The sequence below is a fragment of the Papio anubis genome, chromosome 2 (genome assembly GCF_008728515.1).
Source record: "Papio anubis isolate 15944 chromosome 2, Panubis1.0, whole genome shotgun sequence".
Classification (NCBI taxonomy): domain Eukaryota; kingdom Metazoa; phylum Chordata; class Mammalia; order Primates; family Cercopithecidae; genus Papio; species Papio anubis.
In genome coordinates, this window is record NC_044977.1 from 106,007,706 (window position 1) to 106,029,058 (window position 21,353).

The following is a 21,353-nucleotide window of genomic DNA, read 5'->3' on the forward strand; positions in this document are numbered from 1 at the left end:
TTAGATAACTTGAAGGCCAAATATCACAAACAGCACATCTATTTAGCATTGCCCTGAATTATATCTGTATCTTTTATTAGCATGTCTTTCAAAGTACACTTTGCTTAGAGTAGATCTCCTCAGCATATTCTGGACTTAAGAATAACATGCTGAATAGCAAAGAAAAGTCTCAAATAATGTACAAAGTCTGTAATAGCCCTAAAATCTAAATTTGAACATACTTCAAGAATTTCTGTTAACTCTTTCCATATACCAAAATTAGCCCAATCTTCTATTTCTTTACCCTCAATTAGTTTTAATTAGTTCTAAAGACTATCAAAGAAGGAAATACCTACATCCTAGCAGGAATCCAATTTAATTGTGTGTGTGGAACTCTACCTTTATTGGCCAATATTCACTATTCTTTAATGCTACTCTTTTCTTATCCCTTTTTTTTTTGACAGTCTCACTCCGTCACCCAGGCTGGCACCATCTCGGTTCACTGCAGCCTCCGCCTCCTGTGTTCAAGCAATTCTCTTGCCTCAGTCTCCCAAGTAGCTGGGATTACAGGCATATGTCACCACATCTGGCTAATTTTTGTATTTTTAGTAGAGATGGGTTTCACTATGTTGGCCAGGCTGGTCTTGAACTCCTGACTTCAAATGATCCGCCCACCTTGGCCTCCCAAAGTGCTGGGATTACAAGCGTGAGCCACCACATCTGGCCTTTTCTTACCCTTTATTCACACTAAAATATTCTCTAGGATCAAGGGAGAAAAGATCTAATCAGGAAACATTTTTCATCAATGATCATAAAACAACAGAAGCACTTTTACCTGACCTCCATCAAACCAACTCACAGAATTCAAGTTCTCCTTCCCTCTGTAAGGCTTACTGACTGAAGCCAGGGCATACTGAATCCCCATGGCTAGTTGGATATCTTCCAGAATGCTGATGCTTACTATGAGTCAGCTGTGTTCATTCCCAAGCCTGTTCATGCCACTGTAATGTTACTGTACTTTAAAACTTAAACAGTAAATAAACTAATGAAACAGAGTGAAAAAGAAAGAGCTGTTGTTTCCATGAACATTAAATGGATGGTTTAGAAAAACTTGGTAAAGATGAGTTTCTTTACAAAACTGTCACAAAATAAGGTGTTCATAATATAACAGGATTTTGCATGCAATGATTGATTCACAGGTGCTTAAGCTTTTACCTCATTTTTAAAACTTAAAATGGCAAATTTTGCATGACCCATTAATGATAAAGTTTACGCCAAAAAAGATACTTCAGGACTCCAAGTGGCAAATACAAACTCAAAGAAAAAGTTTGGGACTACAACAAAAGATCAAGGAAAAATGAAAATTTATGTATTTTCAGTTAAAACACTGAAGGTATATATATATACTTATAGTTTTTCACAATTTCCCGCTTAACTAATTTTTCAATTAGCTGGTTTTTTTCCAATAAGCATTTCATAAGAGGACACTGACTATAATTGGTAGCATTCTTCTAACACTAAAAAGGCCAAAAGAAAAGAAATCATTCATGCAAACTAAAATTACTTACTATACCTTTTCCTTTTGAATCCATGAAGAAAAGATCAAGAGAGAGAAAGAAAAGCAAGAAATCAGTTCAAAAGTTCGAAGAAAAGGCAGGTAAAAAATTTCAAGAATATACGTGACAAGCTTTAGTTATCTGTGGGAATGATACTAAATGTGATTAAGTGATGTCTCTAGCATTTATGATTATGCTCAGCTATGGTTATGGGGAAAAAAATCCATAATACTCCCATTATAGCAAAGTAAGTAAATCCATGTTTAAGTGAGATAAATACAAAAACAATTTCAAAAAGATAATCTACTAAAGTACACTAACAACCAAAAAAAAAGAGGAAAACTAAGGGCCCTGGGATGGGGAAACATCTTTATTAAGATTTGAACTTTTGAGACTCTGTATAAGGTAAGTACCAACATATTTTTTTAAAAGCTATATGCCTATAATTACTTAAGAAGAGGCAATAAACATCAGTCTTCAAGAAACTTATAATAGTTTCTATCTTAATGACCTGGGCCTCTGTTTCAAAGAGAAACATGTAGTACTTAAACAAGTATAGCTCTTCCTGTTACACTTTCTCCTATGATCAACACAGATGTTTAACAGAGATGAGATCTAACCCAGGCCTCTAGACACTTTATAGTATTATTACTCTGCCATTTGTTCCCAGGCTTTCAAGCATATTTTAATCTATTTGTTAAAACACATTGTCCAAACATCTGATTCCTATAAACAGTAATGAGTAAAATTTATTAGCCACACTATTAATACCCAAAGCACAACCAGCATATTATGATTCTTTCTCAAAATGTTCACTTTGACATACTTTCTTTTCCATGAGACTGTAATGAAAGATTATTATTTTCTCATATCTACAGGAAAGCTGCTGGGTCTTTAAAAAAAAAAAAAAAAAAAATCAGGAACCAGGCCCAAGGAAATTAAAGACAGTATCAAAAGACAATGTTGTCTTTTCCTCTGTTAGTTTTTGTTTGTATTCATTTTGTTTGCAGTAAGCTATACTTGAGTTTGATTATAAGCAGTCACATATTCTTATAACATTGACAAGAAAGGGATGTTAAAGCAGATAGAGGTGAGAAATGAGTACTGGTAAGTGGGAACAAAAATTAACATGCAATTTGCTGACAAATATATGCATTATAATCTATTCTCCTTCACCTTAGTTCTTTTATTCTTTTCTTCTTATCTTAGAATTGGCCTCCTTTTCTCTCAGGATAGCAGAATTGCTTAGAATAGTGGAAATACACTTATATAGGATTCAGCATTCCTCAATGAACTTGGCTGAACTTGGCTCTGTGCATGTCACTTAACCTCTCTGGTCCTCAATAGCCTCAGAAGTAAAATAAGGGGACTGAACTAAACGACCTAAGATTCTTTCCCAAAATTCTATTTATCTAACATTAATTATGCCCCACAGGAAGACCACCATTCTGAACACCTGATAGGAGAGAAGGCTGATAGAACTTTTCTAGAGGGCCATTAGATAATACATATCAAAATTCTTAATGTTCATCTCCTAATCCAAGCAATTCCACTTTTAGGAATATCTGTCCTAAAAAAGTAATCATGGACACAGAAATGTAGTAACAAAGATGTTCATCACAGTACTATATGTTTACAAACAACTTAAATGTCTTATAGTAGGAAATGATTAAGTAAATTAGGAAGAATCCATTTAATAGAATACTATGTAGCCATTAAAAATGTACAGACAAAATACATAACTTCATGGAAAGATATTCATTATCATGAAAAGCAGTTTACAAATTAACATGATCCCATTTGAGGATGTATAGATACATATATACAAGTACAGAAAAAAAAGACTAAAAGGTTACATACAAAAAATGTTAGGGATTATTCCTGGATGGCAGGATTTGGTATATCTTCAACTTTTTGCTCATCTATATTTTCTATATTTTCTACTATGAATATATATCAACTATCTAAGTTTTAAGTCTTTTTCAACCAATTCTAAATTCCTTTAAGGGAATTATAATTTTGTTTCTACTCTTCTGGTCCCCAATTAATAAAACTCTATTATTTAACTCAATTACCTTTGAAAAGACTAGGTTTTACAATTACATTTTAAAAAGCTTTTGTCATAATACAAAATTCATAATAGTAAGTCAAATCATTCAAAACCAACAGAAAATAACTAGTTATCCACTTATACGGTAAATAAAGATGCAAGGCCCCACAGAAGTCAAATTGTGGTTCTGCTATTAAGAATTCTCAGGTAATCCATATAAAATAGTCTGTAGATTCCTTACTAAATACAGTGTCATCAAGTCTTTCATTTAAGGGAGATGAAACAACTTAATATCCAGAAGAGAACACTAAAAATGACCCCTCAAAAAAACTAACAGTTTTTTATTTTTTATTTATTTATTTATTTTGAGACGGAGTCTCACTCTGTTGCCCAGGCTGGAGCGCAGTGGCACAATCTCGGCTCACTGCAACCTCAGCCTCCTGGGTTCATGCGACTCTCCTGCCTCAGCCTCCCAAGTAGCTGGGATTACAGGCATCCGCCACCACACCCAGTTAATTTTTTTCAGTAGACACAGGGTTTCACCATGTTGGCCAGGCTGGTCTCGAACTCCTGACCTCAGATGATCCACCTGCCTCAGCCTCCCAAAGTGCTAGAATTACAGGCATGAGCCACCGTGCCCGGCCACAAAAATCTAATAGTTTTTTAATTTAAAAAGAACAAAATATTCTATTCATACATTGAATTCAAAAACAAAGAAGGTTTAATGAAACTATAGTCATTTAGTCTCAGGTAGAAAAAAATGAGAAAATACAACTATCTTCTACTATACAAATAAAACTAGTTCTCTTTCAAACAAGAAAGCAATGTGATTACAGGCCAAAAAAATTTCGGTTTAGAGCAATTTACATTGGAAATTTAAAAAAAAGCTTATTGTCAGTGAGAGCTCCTGAAAATTACTGAGAAAGCCTGTTTTCCGGAAGATCTTTTAGAATACCCATTACGGGAACGTGATTCAGAATCAAAAATTCCCACCACCAACAACCGGAGGCAGACAAGATGATAACCCAAGGTTCCCCTCAACTTTATTCTTTGTGTCTAGGTTTGCAGAGAGATCAATAGATATGACAGTTTATAAATTCATGAAGAAGAAAACAAACTTGCAATAAGCAGCAAAACAAAGCTGTGAGTCAAATAATTTTTAGCTATAAAAATATTGACTGCTACTTTTCAAGTTTTTCTGGTTTTGTTCAAGAAAATCAAGTACACTATATAAACTGTGATTAAAGGACATTACAAAACCCAAAAGGACAATATTTAAAAGCAGGAAAGCACTTAAAAAATTTACCAAATATTAAAGCCAATCCATGAGATGTACCCACTGCTATCAGACTGGACACTGCCTGAAAACAAAAGGGAAGATTACATTTTAAGATACTACATTAAGAATCTTAAAATAATCAGAGTTGAATTTGTTGGCCTTCCTTCCTCTAGGCACCAGATGACATACAAACTATTGTAAATAAGAAGAATTTCATCCAGGAGGCAAAACGGGAAATGAAACTCAGGACATTTTATTTCTGAGAATCCCTCTAAATTTACTCTAGGAGTAACACTATCAAAATATCATATGTTCAACATTATAGGCAATAACATGCCACTTAGCTTCCTCTAAAGCAACTTTCAAATAAAAAATCAGGGGTCCAGGCAAAGTAAGAGGCACTTATGCTACCCAACCAAGAGCTTCCTACAAGGCCTGGGGAAGAGATGAGAACACAATTCTCTAGTTTATCCACAGGAGCCTAAAGGCATCCAAAGTGTTGAAAACTCACCCACTTCCTTACCAAAGACTGACTAAAAGGAAAGCTAAAAAGGCACTGGAGGAAGACAAGAAGAGAGAGAACCAGTATGTTTTCAATATCCCCTAGTTCTCTACAATACTGCAGCAGAGTTCTATTTGGCAAGCCTGGCAACGGAATCCAGAGCTGTTAAATGTGCTATTTACCACAAAGTCATCCTATCAAATGATGCTTTCCACTCCTTATGGAAGGGGAGCCAAATCACAGAAGAAGTAAATTTACTTGGGCAGGGTGGTACCACAAACAAATAAACCTGGAGAAGGCTAGTATTACTCCATTATCTGCTTCTCAAACAAAACCCTAAAAAGTAAAAAATTAGGAAAAAAGAAAGCACCCAACATGGACAAACGTTAAGCCTGATTACTGGTAGTAAAATGACTTACGAATGTATTACCATAATAACTTATGTAATATTTTGAACCATGTAATAATAAATCTAAGAAAACCCAATCAAATAAAAAGCTTACCTTTAAAAAGTTCAAGTATACTTACAATTGCTGTAGGCAAGCCAGCATCTACTTTGTCCTAAATGAAATTTTAAAGAAAGTATTTGAAAAATATTCTCACTTTTAAAACAGAAAATGGTATAAGGCTCTTGCTTTACATACACTTTGGTCCAAATCAATTTAGATTAGAGGTGGAACCTTTAATTTTTGCCCCCATCTAAGAGAAATCACAAAAGCTATATATACCAACAAAATACAAAGGGCATGAAAGAGGATTGCTTTATTTTACTAAGTATATAAGTGCCTTTACGAAGTAAGATGCCTCAGGGAGGGTACTGATTATAACGGAAATGCAAAGGAAAAAGAGGAAAGATGTTCCATTTTCTGTACTTGAATAAACTGTAAGTACTATGGGGTCAAAACAGTAGGAGTACATAAAGATTTGAGAAAAGTAAACATGCTAAAGATGTTTCTACTACTAAGTAGGACTTTCCTATCTAGCAATTACCCAATAACCTCTAAATAAACCCCAACAGGGTATATTAAGTCAGTTCTCAAGCATAAGAAATTAAAACATAAAGAAGTGCTAGTCCCACCTCCCTACCAGCAACTACATGGCATTCAAAAAGTCACCTAACTTTTCTGAATATTAGTCTCCTCATCTGTTCAAAGAAATAGCAAATACTGTCCTATTTACCTCAATGAGCTGTCCTGAGGATCAAATTAAATGTGAAGAATCAGATAAATATGGAAGAGTATCAATTCTATGCTTACATAGCTTTAAATAACCCTAAGAGTTTGTAGTGATACAGTACTGTAGTAGCAAAGAGCTTGCATATAGCAGCATCTATCCAACTTTGAGTGTATATATATATCTGTGTGTCAAACATGCCTAACATAATGCTCGACAATTAAGAAGCATGTAATACATAGTTGATAAATGATTAATTTGCATCTAGACAGGGAAAAAGAGAAATGGGACAGCAGATAAAGGTCATAAACTCTAGTAAGACCTCACTTAATGTTGTCAGTAAGTTCTTGAAAACTGTGACTTTAAGCAAAACAACTTAAACCAATTGTTTTTTCTTCATTAACATTATAACAAAACGACATTGAACAAAATGATGTTATTCGAAGGCCTATTCTACATTCAAAATAGAGCCTGAATAATGAAATCAGAAGTCGCCTGACTTCAAAAGCTAAAAAAACACAGATATTTGGAAGCATTGTAGAGATTACAGAATTTTAGTACTGGTGTTGCAATATCTAAGGGTAGTGGGTCTCAAAAGCTAAAATGCATGAGAATCACCTGGGATGCCTGTATGCCTGGGATTCTGTAGGTCTGGGGTGAGCCCCAGGAATCTGCAATTTAATCAGTATCCTAGGAGATTGTTATACAGCGGACGCATTTTGAAAAAAACACTACAATAAGCTATCTCTAGTATTTTAAAGTTGATCGTAAAAATAATAAAGACCCTTAAAAAAAAAAAAAGTTACTTTGAATTATTTTAAAGTATGGTCACATGTCATACGACTTTGAAAAGGATCCCAAATTAAAAAACGAGCTTCACAACTGCAAAAATTTCATCTCTCCTAAGTGTTTTCCATGCATGAACCCCAAAACTGTGATCAAGGCCCAAAGCAGCCCTAATAACATCACTAACCACATGGCTGAAGGCACTATTGAGCAATTATTCAGGAAGAAATATCCAAAAATATAACTAGCTTTACATGTTAATAAACCAACCATCACAGGAAAGCATGCAATTTAAATTGAGCTGGTAATCCAAAAATAGGAAGGCACCGTATGATGACTGTCACAGGAAAGGCAGTTTTCATTTTAACATACCAAAGGAGCTCAGCCATAGCAATGAAATAAAAACAGAATGCAAACACTCTGGGATTTATTAGAATTTCCCCTCCTCTTCAAGGGGAAGGAGAAACCCTTTTAAATAACAGATTTATCTAATCATTGTTCAGAGTCTGAGTTTTAGCTCAGTCTCCAATATTCAAAATATTTTTAAAACTGCACAGGTGGGTCAAATGACTGTTCTGGTTCATCTTGATTTTGAAAGGAATGAATTTCATCACCTACATAAGGATTAAATTCAGAAAACGTCATGGAAATGTAATCCTCAACAGGTGGTTCCCATTCTAGCAAATATGAGTTACTCTCCACCTAAAAGAGGAAAAACAATTGCCCAGGTTTCCTCCATTGCTTGTTGAGCATCTCTCTATTTAAATTTACTTCATGATATATGAGCTAGGTCAGGATACACCAATTGTAATAGTAAATACTTTTTTTTTTTTTGGTATTTGCACTAAGGGCTTTTTCTGATAAACCTGAAAATTGAAATGCAATTGTGGTATCTTGTAATTCTGTATCAATCTCTCACCCTCGTGAAAAATCCAAACTTTTATTTCTTGTCCAACTTGGATATGCAAAATGCCGATTAAATGCCCCAAAAAGAACATAAAAACACATCAAACTTCCTGGAGTATAAATCTGTCATTATCATTATATATAGAATCTATACATTGTATTCAGAAAACCAAAACTGAAAGACTACATAAAACTACCGGCTGTGAGGTCAAAAGAAAAGTCTGATAGTGTCAAACGAAAAGTCTGCCATCTATGGACCGTTAAATACTGTTTACGTTAACCCAGTGCTCTACATAATTTTCAAAAAAGGCCACAAATATTCTGTTCCAGCCATTTCACACATTCGCCACATTCACCAGTGCCACCTCCAGTTCACAACAGAGGCACTACACTTGAAGCCAGAAACCCCAGTTTTGAATAAATGCCTTGCTACCTCCTAACAGAATGATCTAAGACAAGTTACTATCACCTTTCTGGGCCTATCTTCTCATTTGTAAAATAGAAAACAGCTTTACCTACTTTCCAAGTTGCAAGAATAAAAGAAATAAGGGGCATGAAAATACTTTTGTGAATTATAAAAAAATCATTCAAGTTGTAAAAGATTCTGATCAATCATTTCCCCCATATGAAAAGAGTAAAAAAAAAAAAAAAAAAAAAAAAAAAACAAGCACAGAATCTCAACAAATACACAAGATGGCAACTAAACTGAAAAGGAATTTAAAGAAAAGACAGATAGTATTTATTTTCGGCTTGCTGCCATATTTCATTTAGGCACAGCCTAGACTCTGAGCAGAACTTTATTTTCATGGCTGCACTAATTTCTATGTCAAGACGTGTAGCCATGTCACACAAAAACCATGAAAGCCAGATTCTATTTTTCTTAAGCCTCGGGCCAAGAGAAGTGCTGTATTTTGTTTTATGCTCATTCCTACTTTATTATGCCATTGCAGGTTACAAAGTTGAGGGAAAAAAACAAAATACTTACAGCTGCAGACACTATCTGGGCAGAAATTCCCTTCAAAAGTGAATGGCGCATAACTGATCCATGGAGTGAAAAAGAATCAGGTAATTTCTTCTTCCTAAAAATAAAGAAAAACATTTAAAAACAGACAAAAAAAGTGAAAAGGCGAGGTCCCAAAGCTTTGAAAGAAAACACACACGCACAAAAAGCAGAAGACAACATTGTATGTTATTTGTTAGATCTGTTTTTAAAAGATGTATGAAGTATCTAACAATCCCACCTTAAAATGTATTAAACCCGCCTTGAACCTCAAAGAAGCACAAGCAGGAAAATGAATCAAATCACCATTCCTTTCTCACGATTCAAACTGCTCCATGCCCACCTTAGGAAATGCGACAGTAGGTTCTCATGTTCTCCAGAAGGCTGACTACAGCGCACTCCTCCGGCCTGCAAGTCTACATTACCCTGCTGCCTTCTTACCCTTGCTCACCTTTCCTGCGCTGCTGCTCCTCCTATGACCATCCTCTCATTCTTCAACCACTTCCTCAAATCCCCCTTCTACTCATCCTCATATAAAAAGTAACTTTTAAACTTTTACCCAACATTACTGAGCACCTACTCTGTATGACTAGAAGTATGCTCTGGAAATACAAAAATAAGAAAGTCACAGTTACTACTGTCAAGGATCTCACAGCTTAGAGAGGCTGAGAAGTAACTCTAGAGAATGAATGTTACACTAGAAATATGAATTAAGTGCCATATAAATGCAAATGAAGAACACTTTAATTCTGTTTATTTGGGGGACATTAAGGATAGCTATAGAAAAGAGAAGATGACTAATGTGACCTTAATGGATGACTAGGAGTTTGTCAGGCAAAAAGCATGGGCAGAAATATGAAGATGTAAAAGTGTGCAGTGTGTCTGGGGTATACACACACAAAAGGTATGGACTAGGAGGGCTGAAGTACGAGTGCTTAGAGATTAGGTCAAAACAGTAAGCATGGCCCAGACTGAGGCCATGCAGAGGAGTTCTGACTTAATCTTGTAGGTGACAAGGTGACACCATATCTTTTTATTTATTTATTTATTTATTTAGAGATGGAGTCTCCCTCTGTCACCCAGGATGGAGTGCAGTGGCACGATCTTGGCTCACTGCAAGCTCTGCCTCCCAGATTCATGCCATTCTCCTATCTCAGCCTCCCGTCGAGTAGCTGGGACTACAAGCACCTGCCCCAACGCCCAGCTAATTTTTTGAATTTTTAGTAGAGACAGGGTTTCACCGTACTAGCCAGGATGGTCTTGATCTCCTGACCTCGTGATCCGCCTGCCTCAGCCTCCCATAGTGCTGGGATTACAGGCGTGAGAGACCACGCCTGGCCAATGACACCATATCTTTTAAGCAGGTAGTAACCAGATCATCAAAAACATTTAAGTTATCTATTTGAAGGACACATTGCTGAACAGGTTAACATAACGTCCTGTTCAGCAACGTCCCCTATCCCATAAGAGATAACCTAAAGAAAAGAGCACTGACACCGGCAAAATTGAAGAAGAAAAACAGATCACTTTATCAATATTAAAGTTACACATGAATTCAATAATGTATTTATGATTTCTCCACTTCTCTTTCCTTTTCATATTCTCTCCAAGAATTGGAAGGTGAAAAGCAGCCCAAATTTAAGTTATTTAGGTTTAGAAGTCTTTTTCCTGAAATTTTAATCATCTTTGTGATTCTCTGAACCCACTCCAAGAGAATGAAGGAAGGCCGATCTTAGAGAATGCGGTGACAGGGAGGTGCGGGAGGGTGCGCAGAACAGAAGGGTAGTGAACCAAGCTGCATGTTTCCACCACAGACACTGTGCCAGGTTTAATCTGTACTTCCTCCAAGGGCTCTCCTGCTTCCAGGAGTCCCTGGCTATCATTATGGCTTCCTACCGAAGTGGTCATAGCACCTACCCTTTTACCTTCTTCCTTAATGGTGCCAAAATCTTCAAGATATTATATCCCTTCTACTTCCTATGCAAGGCTTCAACAGACCATATCGTACTTTAAAAAGTACAATAGAGTACAATATTTACATTTGAAACAATTAAATACTTCAACTGTAAGCAAGTATGATTTACATGAATACCTACCTCTTTAAGTTGGTCCTGTCACCACTATCTGAGCTTGCCACAGATGAAGTATCATAGGAGTGAGAATCAATAGTATCAATGTTTAACAATGTAGGATCCTCAAGAACAAAAGACTCATCTTCATCATCAGTCTAAATTGGAAGAAGATAAATCAATACATTCAAAATCCAAATACTCTATGAAATAAGACAGGTATTAATGGGTTTCTCCAGAGCACACAAGTGCTTATTTCTGCCTTTCACCTCCATTCCATGCATTCTTATTGACCAGAAAGGCACCATACAGAATTATTAGTATTAAATTCTAGATAGCTATTTCTTTCTACAAAGAAGTCACCCCAAAAACTTCTTTCTCGTAGCAGGAAGAAGCAGAAGCCGTTATGCAGATTACTGTTAGCTATAGAATATTTCTTAAAAATCAAGCTTTTACAGATGATTTAGCAGTTAACTAACAGCCAATGGCTCATTTGAAGAAAACAAACACCATCTGACTATAAATAGTCTACTATAAAAAAATATGACAAGCAGACAGCAGAAAGGCATTCGGGTTGGAAACAGCGCAGAAAGACTCAGTGATTTCACAATACAGATTTTGTCCATGGGAAAAGTAGTAGTCCAAAATGTCTGGAGGATATAAGCAGAAGCTGGAGATGACCCTAGAAAGATAAGCTGGTACCCGAACCATAAAAAGCCTTATATTCCATTACACTAGATGGCAGCAGGGCCCATGTCTCTCTTGTTCATCATTGTACCTCTAGTGCCTAGTATAATGCCTGACACATAACCAGTACTCATTTAATGAGTATTCAGTATACTATATATAGCAGGCAGTGGGAAGGCAACTGACATTTTTAAGAAGTGGAAAGACATGATGGGAACCATGTTTTAGAAAGATAAGTGGGGCAGTATGAAGAATAGATGAGGGGAAACAAGAAGACTTTAAGGACCAGTAAGAGGGCCATTGCACTATCAAGGAGAAACAGGAGATCCCAACCTAAGAAGCTGCAGAAGAGGTCAACAGAGGGAATGATGAAACACATTACTGAGAAAAAATCAAACGTCTCTGGTTACCATTGAAATGGGGGATTGAGTAGGGGTACAGATGGGAGGAGAGGTAAGGGAGAAGTCAAAGAAGAGTACAAGATTTCCAGCTTCTACAACTAGGCAAAGGGTGATTCTACTCACTGAAACTAGAAAGCAGACAAATGGCAGATAAAGCAGGATGAGGTACTTGGCTTTGCACAAGTTGATTCTGGGTGACAAATATCAGAGAACGATGTCTCACCGTCTCTTTCAGCTGCACTACCTTCTGCCTTACCATTTCCAGTCAATGTGCTTGAGAGATTAATGTCTACTCACTACCTCAACTCCACTCATTACAAGCTCCTACCAACCTTGCTGATGTTACTAGCCAAATCTACTGGTCTGCTTTCTGTTAGTGTGTTCTTGTCCTTCAGGCATCATTTAACCCTGTTGACCATTCCCTGTCACCCAGGCCAGTATGCAGCAGCACAATCACAGTTCACTGGAGCCTCAAATTCCTGGACTCAAGCAATCCTCCACTCCAGCCTCCAAGTAGCTGAAACTACAGGTGCATGCCACCACGCCTGGCTCATTCCCTACATCTTGAAATTTTCTTTTCCTTTGGTTTTTGGTACATCTCTCCTTCCTGGTTCTCCGCTAATTTATGTGTCCTCCTATTAGTCACATGCTAGCTTCTTCTCAGCCCAACCTTTAAATACGACTGTCCCTCAGGATTATACTCTAAGCTCTCTTCTTCTCTTCCTACTTCATGTACTTCCTATTTGAGTAAGCTCACCCATATCTATAGCTTTAAGAACCATGTTATCTAATGACTCCAAAATCTGTGTCTTTAGCATCAACATTTCTCAAGGTTTAGGTCCAAATTTATAACTGCTTTCCAGATATCTCTACACATACGTCTTCTAAGAACAGGGTTAGGATTGGCAATAAGACAATATGTTGCTTGAGTGCTGTAAAGATTGGAACAATTGCTGTAGGAAAAGGGAAGGAAATAATTCAGAAATAAGTATGGCAGCATCAAGATCTTAAACAAGAGAGTCAATCAAAATGTTATTTGATTTTCTTAAAAAGTCTGGGGACATAATTAAAGAAAATGAATCAGATGAATTAAGCCAGGCTTACAAGATAAGTGAAAGAAAAAGTGAAGGGAAAAAAAGAAGTGAAGATGTCAAGACTGAATTTAAAACTACTGCTGCACAGCAAAAGTATCAATTATCCCCAAACTGATGTGAAAAAAACTGCACAATCCTTTCAAATTTCAGCTGATTTGTGTGTGTGTGTGTGTGTGTGTGTACTGATAAACTAATTCTAAAACTTACATGAAAATGCAAAAAAAAAAAAAAAAAGGCAATCTTGAATAACATTAAAGCTGAAAGTTTTTGAACTACCAGATACCAAGACCTATTACAAAGTTTCAATCACTAGAATGTGAGATTGAGGCAAGTATGGACACACCAATGGACTCAGATCCACACATATTTATATATCCACCTGATTTATAACAAAAGTGACACCAGACGAGAATACTCTTTTTAGTACATGGTGCTGGCTCATAGCTCACACTATCACACCCAAAAATAATTCCAGATGAATTACAGATCTACATATGACAGGAACAATGAAAATGTTAGAACAAAATAGGGTAACATCATTATAACCTTGGAATTGGAAAAATTTTCTTAAATAGGACACACACATGCACACAAATGGAAATTTTTAATAAGCTGAACTATATTAAGAACTTGTGCTCCTCAAAAGAAACTATTAATAGAGTGAAAAGGTAATGTACAGAAAGAAAGAAGATGCAATATGTATATCAAATAAAGGGCTTGTATTAGCATACATAAAGAACTCCTATAAATCACTTAAAAAATAAAACAACAGAAGTGGGCTAATTATATGAAAAAGCAATTCGCAAAAGAGGTATCTAAACATATGTCAAAGTACCCAATTTCATTAGTCTTTAGGGAAATTCAAATTAAAACCATGATGTGATAGCACTACACATCTGTTAAGAATGAAAGTGAAGCCGGGCGTGGTGGCTCACGCCTGTAATCCCAGCACTTTGGGAGGCCGAGGCGGGCGGATCACAAGGTCAGGAGATCGAGACCATCCTGGCTAACACGGTCTCTACTAAAAATACAAAAAATTAGCCGGGCATGGTGGTGCGCGGCCTGTAGTCCCAACTACTCGGAGGCTGAGGCAGGAGAATGGCGTGAACCCGGGAGGCGGAGCTTGCAGTGAGCCGATTTCGCGCCACTGCACTCCAGCCTGGGTGACAAAGCGAGACTCCGTCTCAAAAAAAAAAAAAAAAAAAGAATGAAAGTGAAAAAGACAGAAAAATTCAAAAGTTTACAAGGATATAGAAATCAGAAATCTCATACACTGTTCCTGGAAGTGTATATCAAACCACCACTTTGAAAACCTGTGCCAATATATACTAAAGCTGAATATAACTATACCTGATGACCCACTAATTCCACCCCTAGGTATATGCCCAACTGAAATGTTTATAAAGCTGGGAACAGTGGTTCATGCCTGTAATCCCAGCACTTTGGGGGGCCAAGGCAGGCAGATCACCTGAGGTCAGGAGTTCAAGACCAGCCTGGCCAACATAGCAAAACCCCGTATCTAATAAAAATACAAAAAACTTTGCCACGTGTGGTGGCACATGCTGGTAGTCCCAGCTACTCGGGAGCCTGAGGCACGAGAATCACTTGAACCCAGGAGGAGGAGGTTGCAGTGAGCCCTGATCATACCACTGCACTCCAGCCTGGGTGACAGAGTGAGACTGTCTCAAAAAAAACAAAATGAAAACAGACAAAACCCAGAAATGTGTGTAAGTATGTATATGCCAAAACACACGAATAGGAAAATTTACAGCAACACTCTTCATAGTAGCCAGAAATTAGAAACTACACAAATACATATCAATAGTAGAATGAATAAAGGTATATTCACAAAGAATTTTACACAGCAATGTGAACAAATCTAAAAACATAATACTAAGGGAAAGACGTCAGAAACAGAAGACTACACACTATATAATTCCATTTATATAAAGTTCAAAGCAGGCAAAGTAATCAATGCTAGTAGAAGTTAGAGTAGTAATTACTCTGGGTTTGGGAACTAAAAGGACACAAGATGAGCTTCTGGGGTACTAGTAATGTTCTGTTGCTTTATCTGGATTCTGGTTACACAGGTTGTTCAGTTTGTTAACATTCACCACACTGTACACTTATGATTTGTGCACCTTCCTCTATGTATGATATACTTCAATGAAAAGTTCAAAAGAAATTTCTGGCTGTACAATCCAATAGCAGGATTGAAGTAAACCCAGGACTATTATCAGAGACTGGGAGATTAGAAAGGGTCAAAAGACTTGATCTTAATGAGGCCAAAACACAGGTTCAATGGAAGGGAATAGGTGAAAAAGGTGATAGTTAGAGAATGGAATTTCAAAATTTAAAATCTCAGAAGAAGCACAGTTTCGAAAGATGGCAATATCTAGTAACATCATTTCATGCCCTAAATTCTGAGATCCAGGATGTCTCAGTATCTCTACATTTCTACTTTAAAAAGTATTGGCCAGGTATGGTGGCTCATGCCTGCAATCCCAGAACTTTGGGAGGCTGAGGCAGGCAGATCACTTGAGGTCAGGAGTTTGAGACCAGCCTGGCCAACATGATGGTGAAACCCTGTCTCTACTAAAAATACAAAAATTAGCTGGGCATGGTGGCGGGCGCCTGTAATCCTAGCTACTTGGGAGGCTGAGGCACTGGAATCGCTTGAGCCTGGGAGATGGAGGTTGCGGTGAGCCAAGATCGTGCGACTGCACTCCAGCCTGGGTGACAGAGCAAGACTCCATCTCAAAGAAACAAAAACAAAAAAACAAAAAAAAACTTGGATGTCCATTTCTTCCCAGTCTCCCTTAAGGTTGATATTAATGAACATTATAGAATATATGCATCCACATATCCTGAGAAAAGGGCTTATCTACATTTTCTACTTCGGCCCTTTTCATTTTCTCTTCAGTCATTTTCTTTATTACTCCCCACAGCCCCCTTATAGTCTTCATAATGGTCTACAATTTGAACTATGTTTTCTTCCACTTACGACTTGCCTGGTTCCCTGGAGGTGTAAAGTCTGGCCACTTTCCAGCCTCATTTTCCTCTCAAGCACAGAGATAGTCATATTGCACTTTATAACCCCAACATCTAACACCATGACCCAAATACACCAGGCACTCAAACTACTATTGAGGATGATAACAGTGTTATCTTCTTAGTAAACCACTAATGACTATACTTACTGTTACTCATAGATAAGAAAGTTATTGTGCAAGAACAGTTTTCCTTCATTGGGAACTACAGCTCATTCATATGAGCATTATTTTCTTTGCTGATATTATATAATGATGTACAAACAAGGCCTTATACACAGTCCTCTAAGATTATTTTTATTTTACACTTAATAAGATAATTGAAATGAGGATGCAATTAAGGCCATTTTAACAAAACTGACTAAAATTAATCTTCTCACCTCTAAATGAAAGATTTCCTCTATATTAGAAAGTAAATAAAGGACATTTCACTGTAACAGAATATTCTTTCATGGACCAAAGCCTTCTTTGTCAAAACTAAAAATGCCTAAGTCTTCACACAGAACATATAGAACACTTCTGAAGTTAAAACACATTCAAAGTTAAAATACATTCAAAGTAACAGCAACATCAAACTGATATAAAAAATAGAAATAAAAGCCATATGAGAAAAATAAAAGACACAATTGACAGAGAAAGTAGTTTGTATCCTATAAAGTGTTGCCTATAACCCTAATAGGATAGACAGAGGCCCAACTCACTCAGAGCTTTGGTATACGTGGGCATTTTCGTCGGGGAACTTTTGGGTCCTTATCTTTTGGAAAACATAACTGCGGATTTGAAATAGATTTATACATTGCAAGGTCTTTCTCAAATTAGAAGCTAAAACCTCCAAGGGAAGTCCCAAGCAAGGTTTTAAAAGATGAAGAAGACTGAGCTGAAGGGTTGTCAGCAGATGCAGGGTACATAAAACAGGCGTGCTTCACCAACCATGGACTCTCACAGAGCCCCTTTAGAAAGCCTTTCATTTCCCAATTCAGAAAAGAATAACATCATTTCAAAACTCTGAAAAACTTTTCAATAGAAATGGCATTCATAAGATAAACTATAAAAGATTAGTTTTCTTCATGCAGAAGAGTGATGAAGCTTATTATAAGGTTGCAAGATGTTCTTTAGTGTCAGAGGACAAGCTATTTGAATATCAGTGGTAGAGAAAACTTAACCATTAGCAACACATAATACAAACCTCAAAAGTGACATAAATTTTGCATCTCAATTCACTTAATAAAATATATTTTAAAGTCTGCCAAGTATTAGGCATTGTTCTGAGCACAGAGACTAAAGATGAACAAGAGATGGTTTATGCCCTTGAGAAGTTCACAATCTAGACTACTGCTATCCAAGAGAACTTCCTGTGATGATGGAAATACTCTTTATCTATGCTGTCCCCTAGCCACATAGTAGCCGCTAGCCACACGTGGCTATTGAGCACTTGAAATGTGCCTTGTACAGCCAAGGAATTAAATTTGTATTTGATTATAATTAATTTAAATTTTAAACTGACACACATGACTAGTGGCTACCCTACTGGATAGTGTGCATCTAGGTGCATTTATAACTAATCCAAAAAGTATTAAGATTAATGCCACAAAATGACAGTAATCATTAATATTCACTTACCTCATTTAGTATGCTTTCCAGTGTTGGAGGAGTATCAACTTGAGGAATATCAAACTCCTTGTCATCAATCTAAACAAAGAAAAAAAATAATGCTCACAAAATGATGCCTTTCCCCTTATAACTGTGAGGGGTTTCAGTTTATTAAAATCACCATCAATTAAAAGACAAACTTACCACCACAATGATCAACTCAAAAATCCATAGTAATAATCAAGTCAAGACTACAGAGTGATTTCCTTTCCTATCTACACATTCAGTTACTATCAAGGACATATATGTACTAACTGCACTATCCTGACAGCCCTTTCCAGAACGCTTTTTTTCTTGAGACAGAGTCTCGCTGTGATGCCCAGGGGAGTGCAATGGTACGATCTCAGCTCACTGCAACCTCCGCCTCCCAGGTTCAAGCAATTCTCCTGCCTCAGCCTCCTGAGGAGCTGGGATTACAGGCACACGCCACTACACCCGGCTAATTTTTTTGTATTTTTAGTAGAGGTGGGGTTTCACCATAAGGCCAGGCTGGTCTTGAACCCTTGACCTTAAGTGATCCGCCCATCTCGGCCTCACAAAGTGCTGGAATTACAGGCATCAGCCACTACGCCCAGCCTACTTTCCAGACAACTTCTGTTGAAAGACTTCTGCATCTGCTTTCTTAAACATGACAAAACAACATCTAAGAAAACCCCTAATTTTCTAAGTTTAGACATAAGTCATAAGCAATAAGCAAAAGTCTGACATCATATTTCTTAGTTATTTCATAAATTATGGTGAGAGATAATTAGGTCAAGCAACTTGTCATTAAATATCCTCATACTCACAGAAACCCATTAACATAATATTAAATCAAAAGGAGAAAAAAATGCTGTGCAAGATAAGGAAACTACCACTGGCTCTGTGACTTTAAGAAGTCATTTACATAGCTGCATGCCAGTGTCTTCATCTATACAATGGATTATCAGAGTGTTGTGAGAGTTGTGAAGCTCAAATGACAACATGAATCAAATTGTTTCATAAACTGTAATGGACTATACAAATGAAGAGTAATGTCATCTCATAAAACTACACACATGCGAGGTCAAGAAGGGAGAAGTGCTTGAGTCCAGGAGTTTGAGACAAGCCTGGGCAACATGGCGAGACCCTCTCTACAAAAAAATTAAAAGTTAGGTGGGCGTGGTGGCACACACCTGTGGTCCCAGCTACTTGGGAGGCTGAGGCGGGAGGATCACTTGAGCCCAGGAGGTTGAAGCTTCAGTGAGCCATGTCTGCACCACTGTACTCCAACCTGGACAACAGAGTGAGACCCTGTATCCAAAAAAACAAAAAAAAAAGCAAAAAACAAACAAACAAAAAAATTATACACAGACTCCTATTAACCCATGCAAAAACGACAGACTTAGAGCCTCTGGGTCACAAAGCATACTCTAACCAACACTGGTTAAACATTATCACTTGACAAAAGTTGAAATTTTTACCAGATCATTTTTGAACTCCAGTTCCTTGTCCAGATCTATGTAAGAGAATTTTGAAAGTGAAGCTTCTAGATTGAAGGACTTATTCAGCTCGTCTTCGCTCGTCTTGGCACAGAGGCTCTGTTCCACATTTTCATGGTCTGGTTCATTTTCCATATTTACTTCTAATAACAGTATTCAGTCCATCAAAGCAAATGTTCTTTTGTTTGTTTGGCCTTAGCTCACAAAGACCTGAATGATTATCTCTTTTGAAAAAAAGAAAAAAAAAAAAAGTGTAATTTAGATTTCCTCCTTGTCAATTAGACATTCCAAAGATTTACTTGGTCAGATTTCACCTAATCATCTGATTGCAGGCAAACTGAAATTAACAGCAGGGTACAGGGTATATTATTGGGAGAGGGCTTCAATGACAGCATAAAGGAGGAACACCTAACTTGGGCTCAAGGACTTTGGGAAGTGGCCCGCCACCCAAAGTCATGAAACTGGTGATAGTGATAACTTAACAGGTTCAGCCACTAGACCTGGTACCAACTAGATTTATTTACCTAACAGCATAAGGGTAAATCGGTGCCAAAAGCTGCAATTAATGCCTTCCTTACATTCCAAACCCCAGGGTAGTGCTCCAGTTCCCCTGGAAATAAGCATATAAACCAGTTTTGTTGTTGGCCTCTGCACAGGGCCACAGATGTCTCTGGGAGTTTAGCAGAAACACCAGGGATGAACAACTAGCTATTTAATACAACACAAGCAAACCTAGGGGTTGAGATCTATTAAAGGAAACAACAATGACCCCAAGATAAAATAATTCCATAGCCGGCCGGGCGCGGTGGCTCAAGCCTGTAATCCCAGCACTTTGGGAGGCCGAGACGGGCGGATCACGAGGTCAGGAGATTGAGACCATCCTGGCTAACACGGTGAAACCCCATCTCTACTAAAAAATACAAAAAACTAGCCGGGCGAGGTGGCGGGCGCCTGTAGTACCAGCTACTCGGGAGGCTGAGGCAGGAGAATGGCGTAAACCCGGGAGGTGGAGCTTGCAGTGAACTGAGATCCGGCCACTGCACTCCAGCCTGGGCGACAGAGCGAGACTCCGTCTCCAAAAAAATAATAATAATAATAATTCCATAGCCTACCAGAGAGTTCTAGAAAGAGAGCTAGTCATAGAGAAACATGGATACTTTCAGAGAAAAATAAGATACTAAAGAAAACTAGAAAAGTATATAGCTTTTTATTATTTCACAGCTCTAAATGATAGATCGCTCTTATATCAAAAATCACAGATAATTTGGTTTACTTGCAAAACTGTCATTTTTAGAAAGTTAAATATACTTAAAACATTACTGTAAGTTTAATAATTAAATTTGCTTTTAAATGATTTTACATTGTGTTTCAACTAGGCTACAAGTGACCTAACTTTAAAAAGTCCAATTAGCTTTATCTGTTTAGAATAAAGCAAAAACATGAAAACACAAACAATGCCCTAATAATAATAATAATAATAATAATAAAGATCATTTTGTTTTCTAAACTAGATGTTTTTCACAGTACCAAACAACTGGCAAAATTCTCAGTGCAAAGCTCTTTCAAACTACATATTGCCCTTAGTGGGTATAAACACCACTACCACCAACAACCCTTGCGCTGTAGTCAGCTTCTCTTAGTAAATTAGATTGTGCATGTTAGTGAAGGCAGAAAAAAAAGGCTTGCAATTACTGAGTCACTTAATTTCTTT

General features: G+C 37.2%; 1 protein-coding gene across 2 annotated transcripts in view; it reads right to left on the bottom strand.

Moving 5' to 3' along the window:
- VPS8 (VPS8 subunit of CORVET complex) overlaps positions 1-21,353 on the bottom strand; it is a 252,301-nt gene that overhangs the window by 218,833 nt on the left and 12,115 nt on the right. Inside the window, exons 2-8 of one of the 2 annotated variants that reach the window (XM_003894741.4) lie at positions 19,625-19,866; positions 18,153-18,221; positions 11,328-11,458; positions 9,217-9,310; positions 5,895-5,927; positions 4,892-4,946; positions 1,553-1,558 (exon numbers count right to left, since the gene is read on the bottom strand). In XM_003894741.4, the coding sequence (XP_003894790.3) occupies positions 1,553-1,558; positions 4,892-4,946; positions 5,895-5,927; positions 9,217-9,310; positions 11,328-11,458; positions 18,153-18,221; positions 19,625-19,777 (541 nt within the window). In that variant the 5' untranslated portion in view covers positions 19,778-19,866. The remainder of the gene's footprint in view (positions 1-1,552; positions 1,559-4,891; positions 4,947-5,894; positions 5,928-9,216; positions 9,311-11,327; positions 11,459-18,152; positions 18,222-19,624; positions 19,867-21,353) is intronic. The other variant, XM_009201234.4, reaches the window with a different exon arrangement.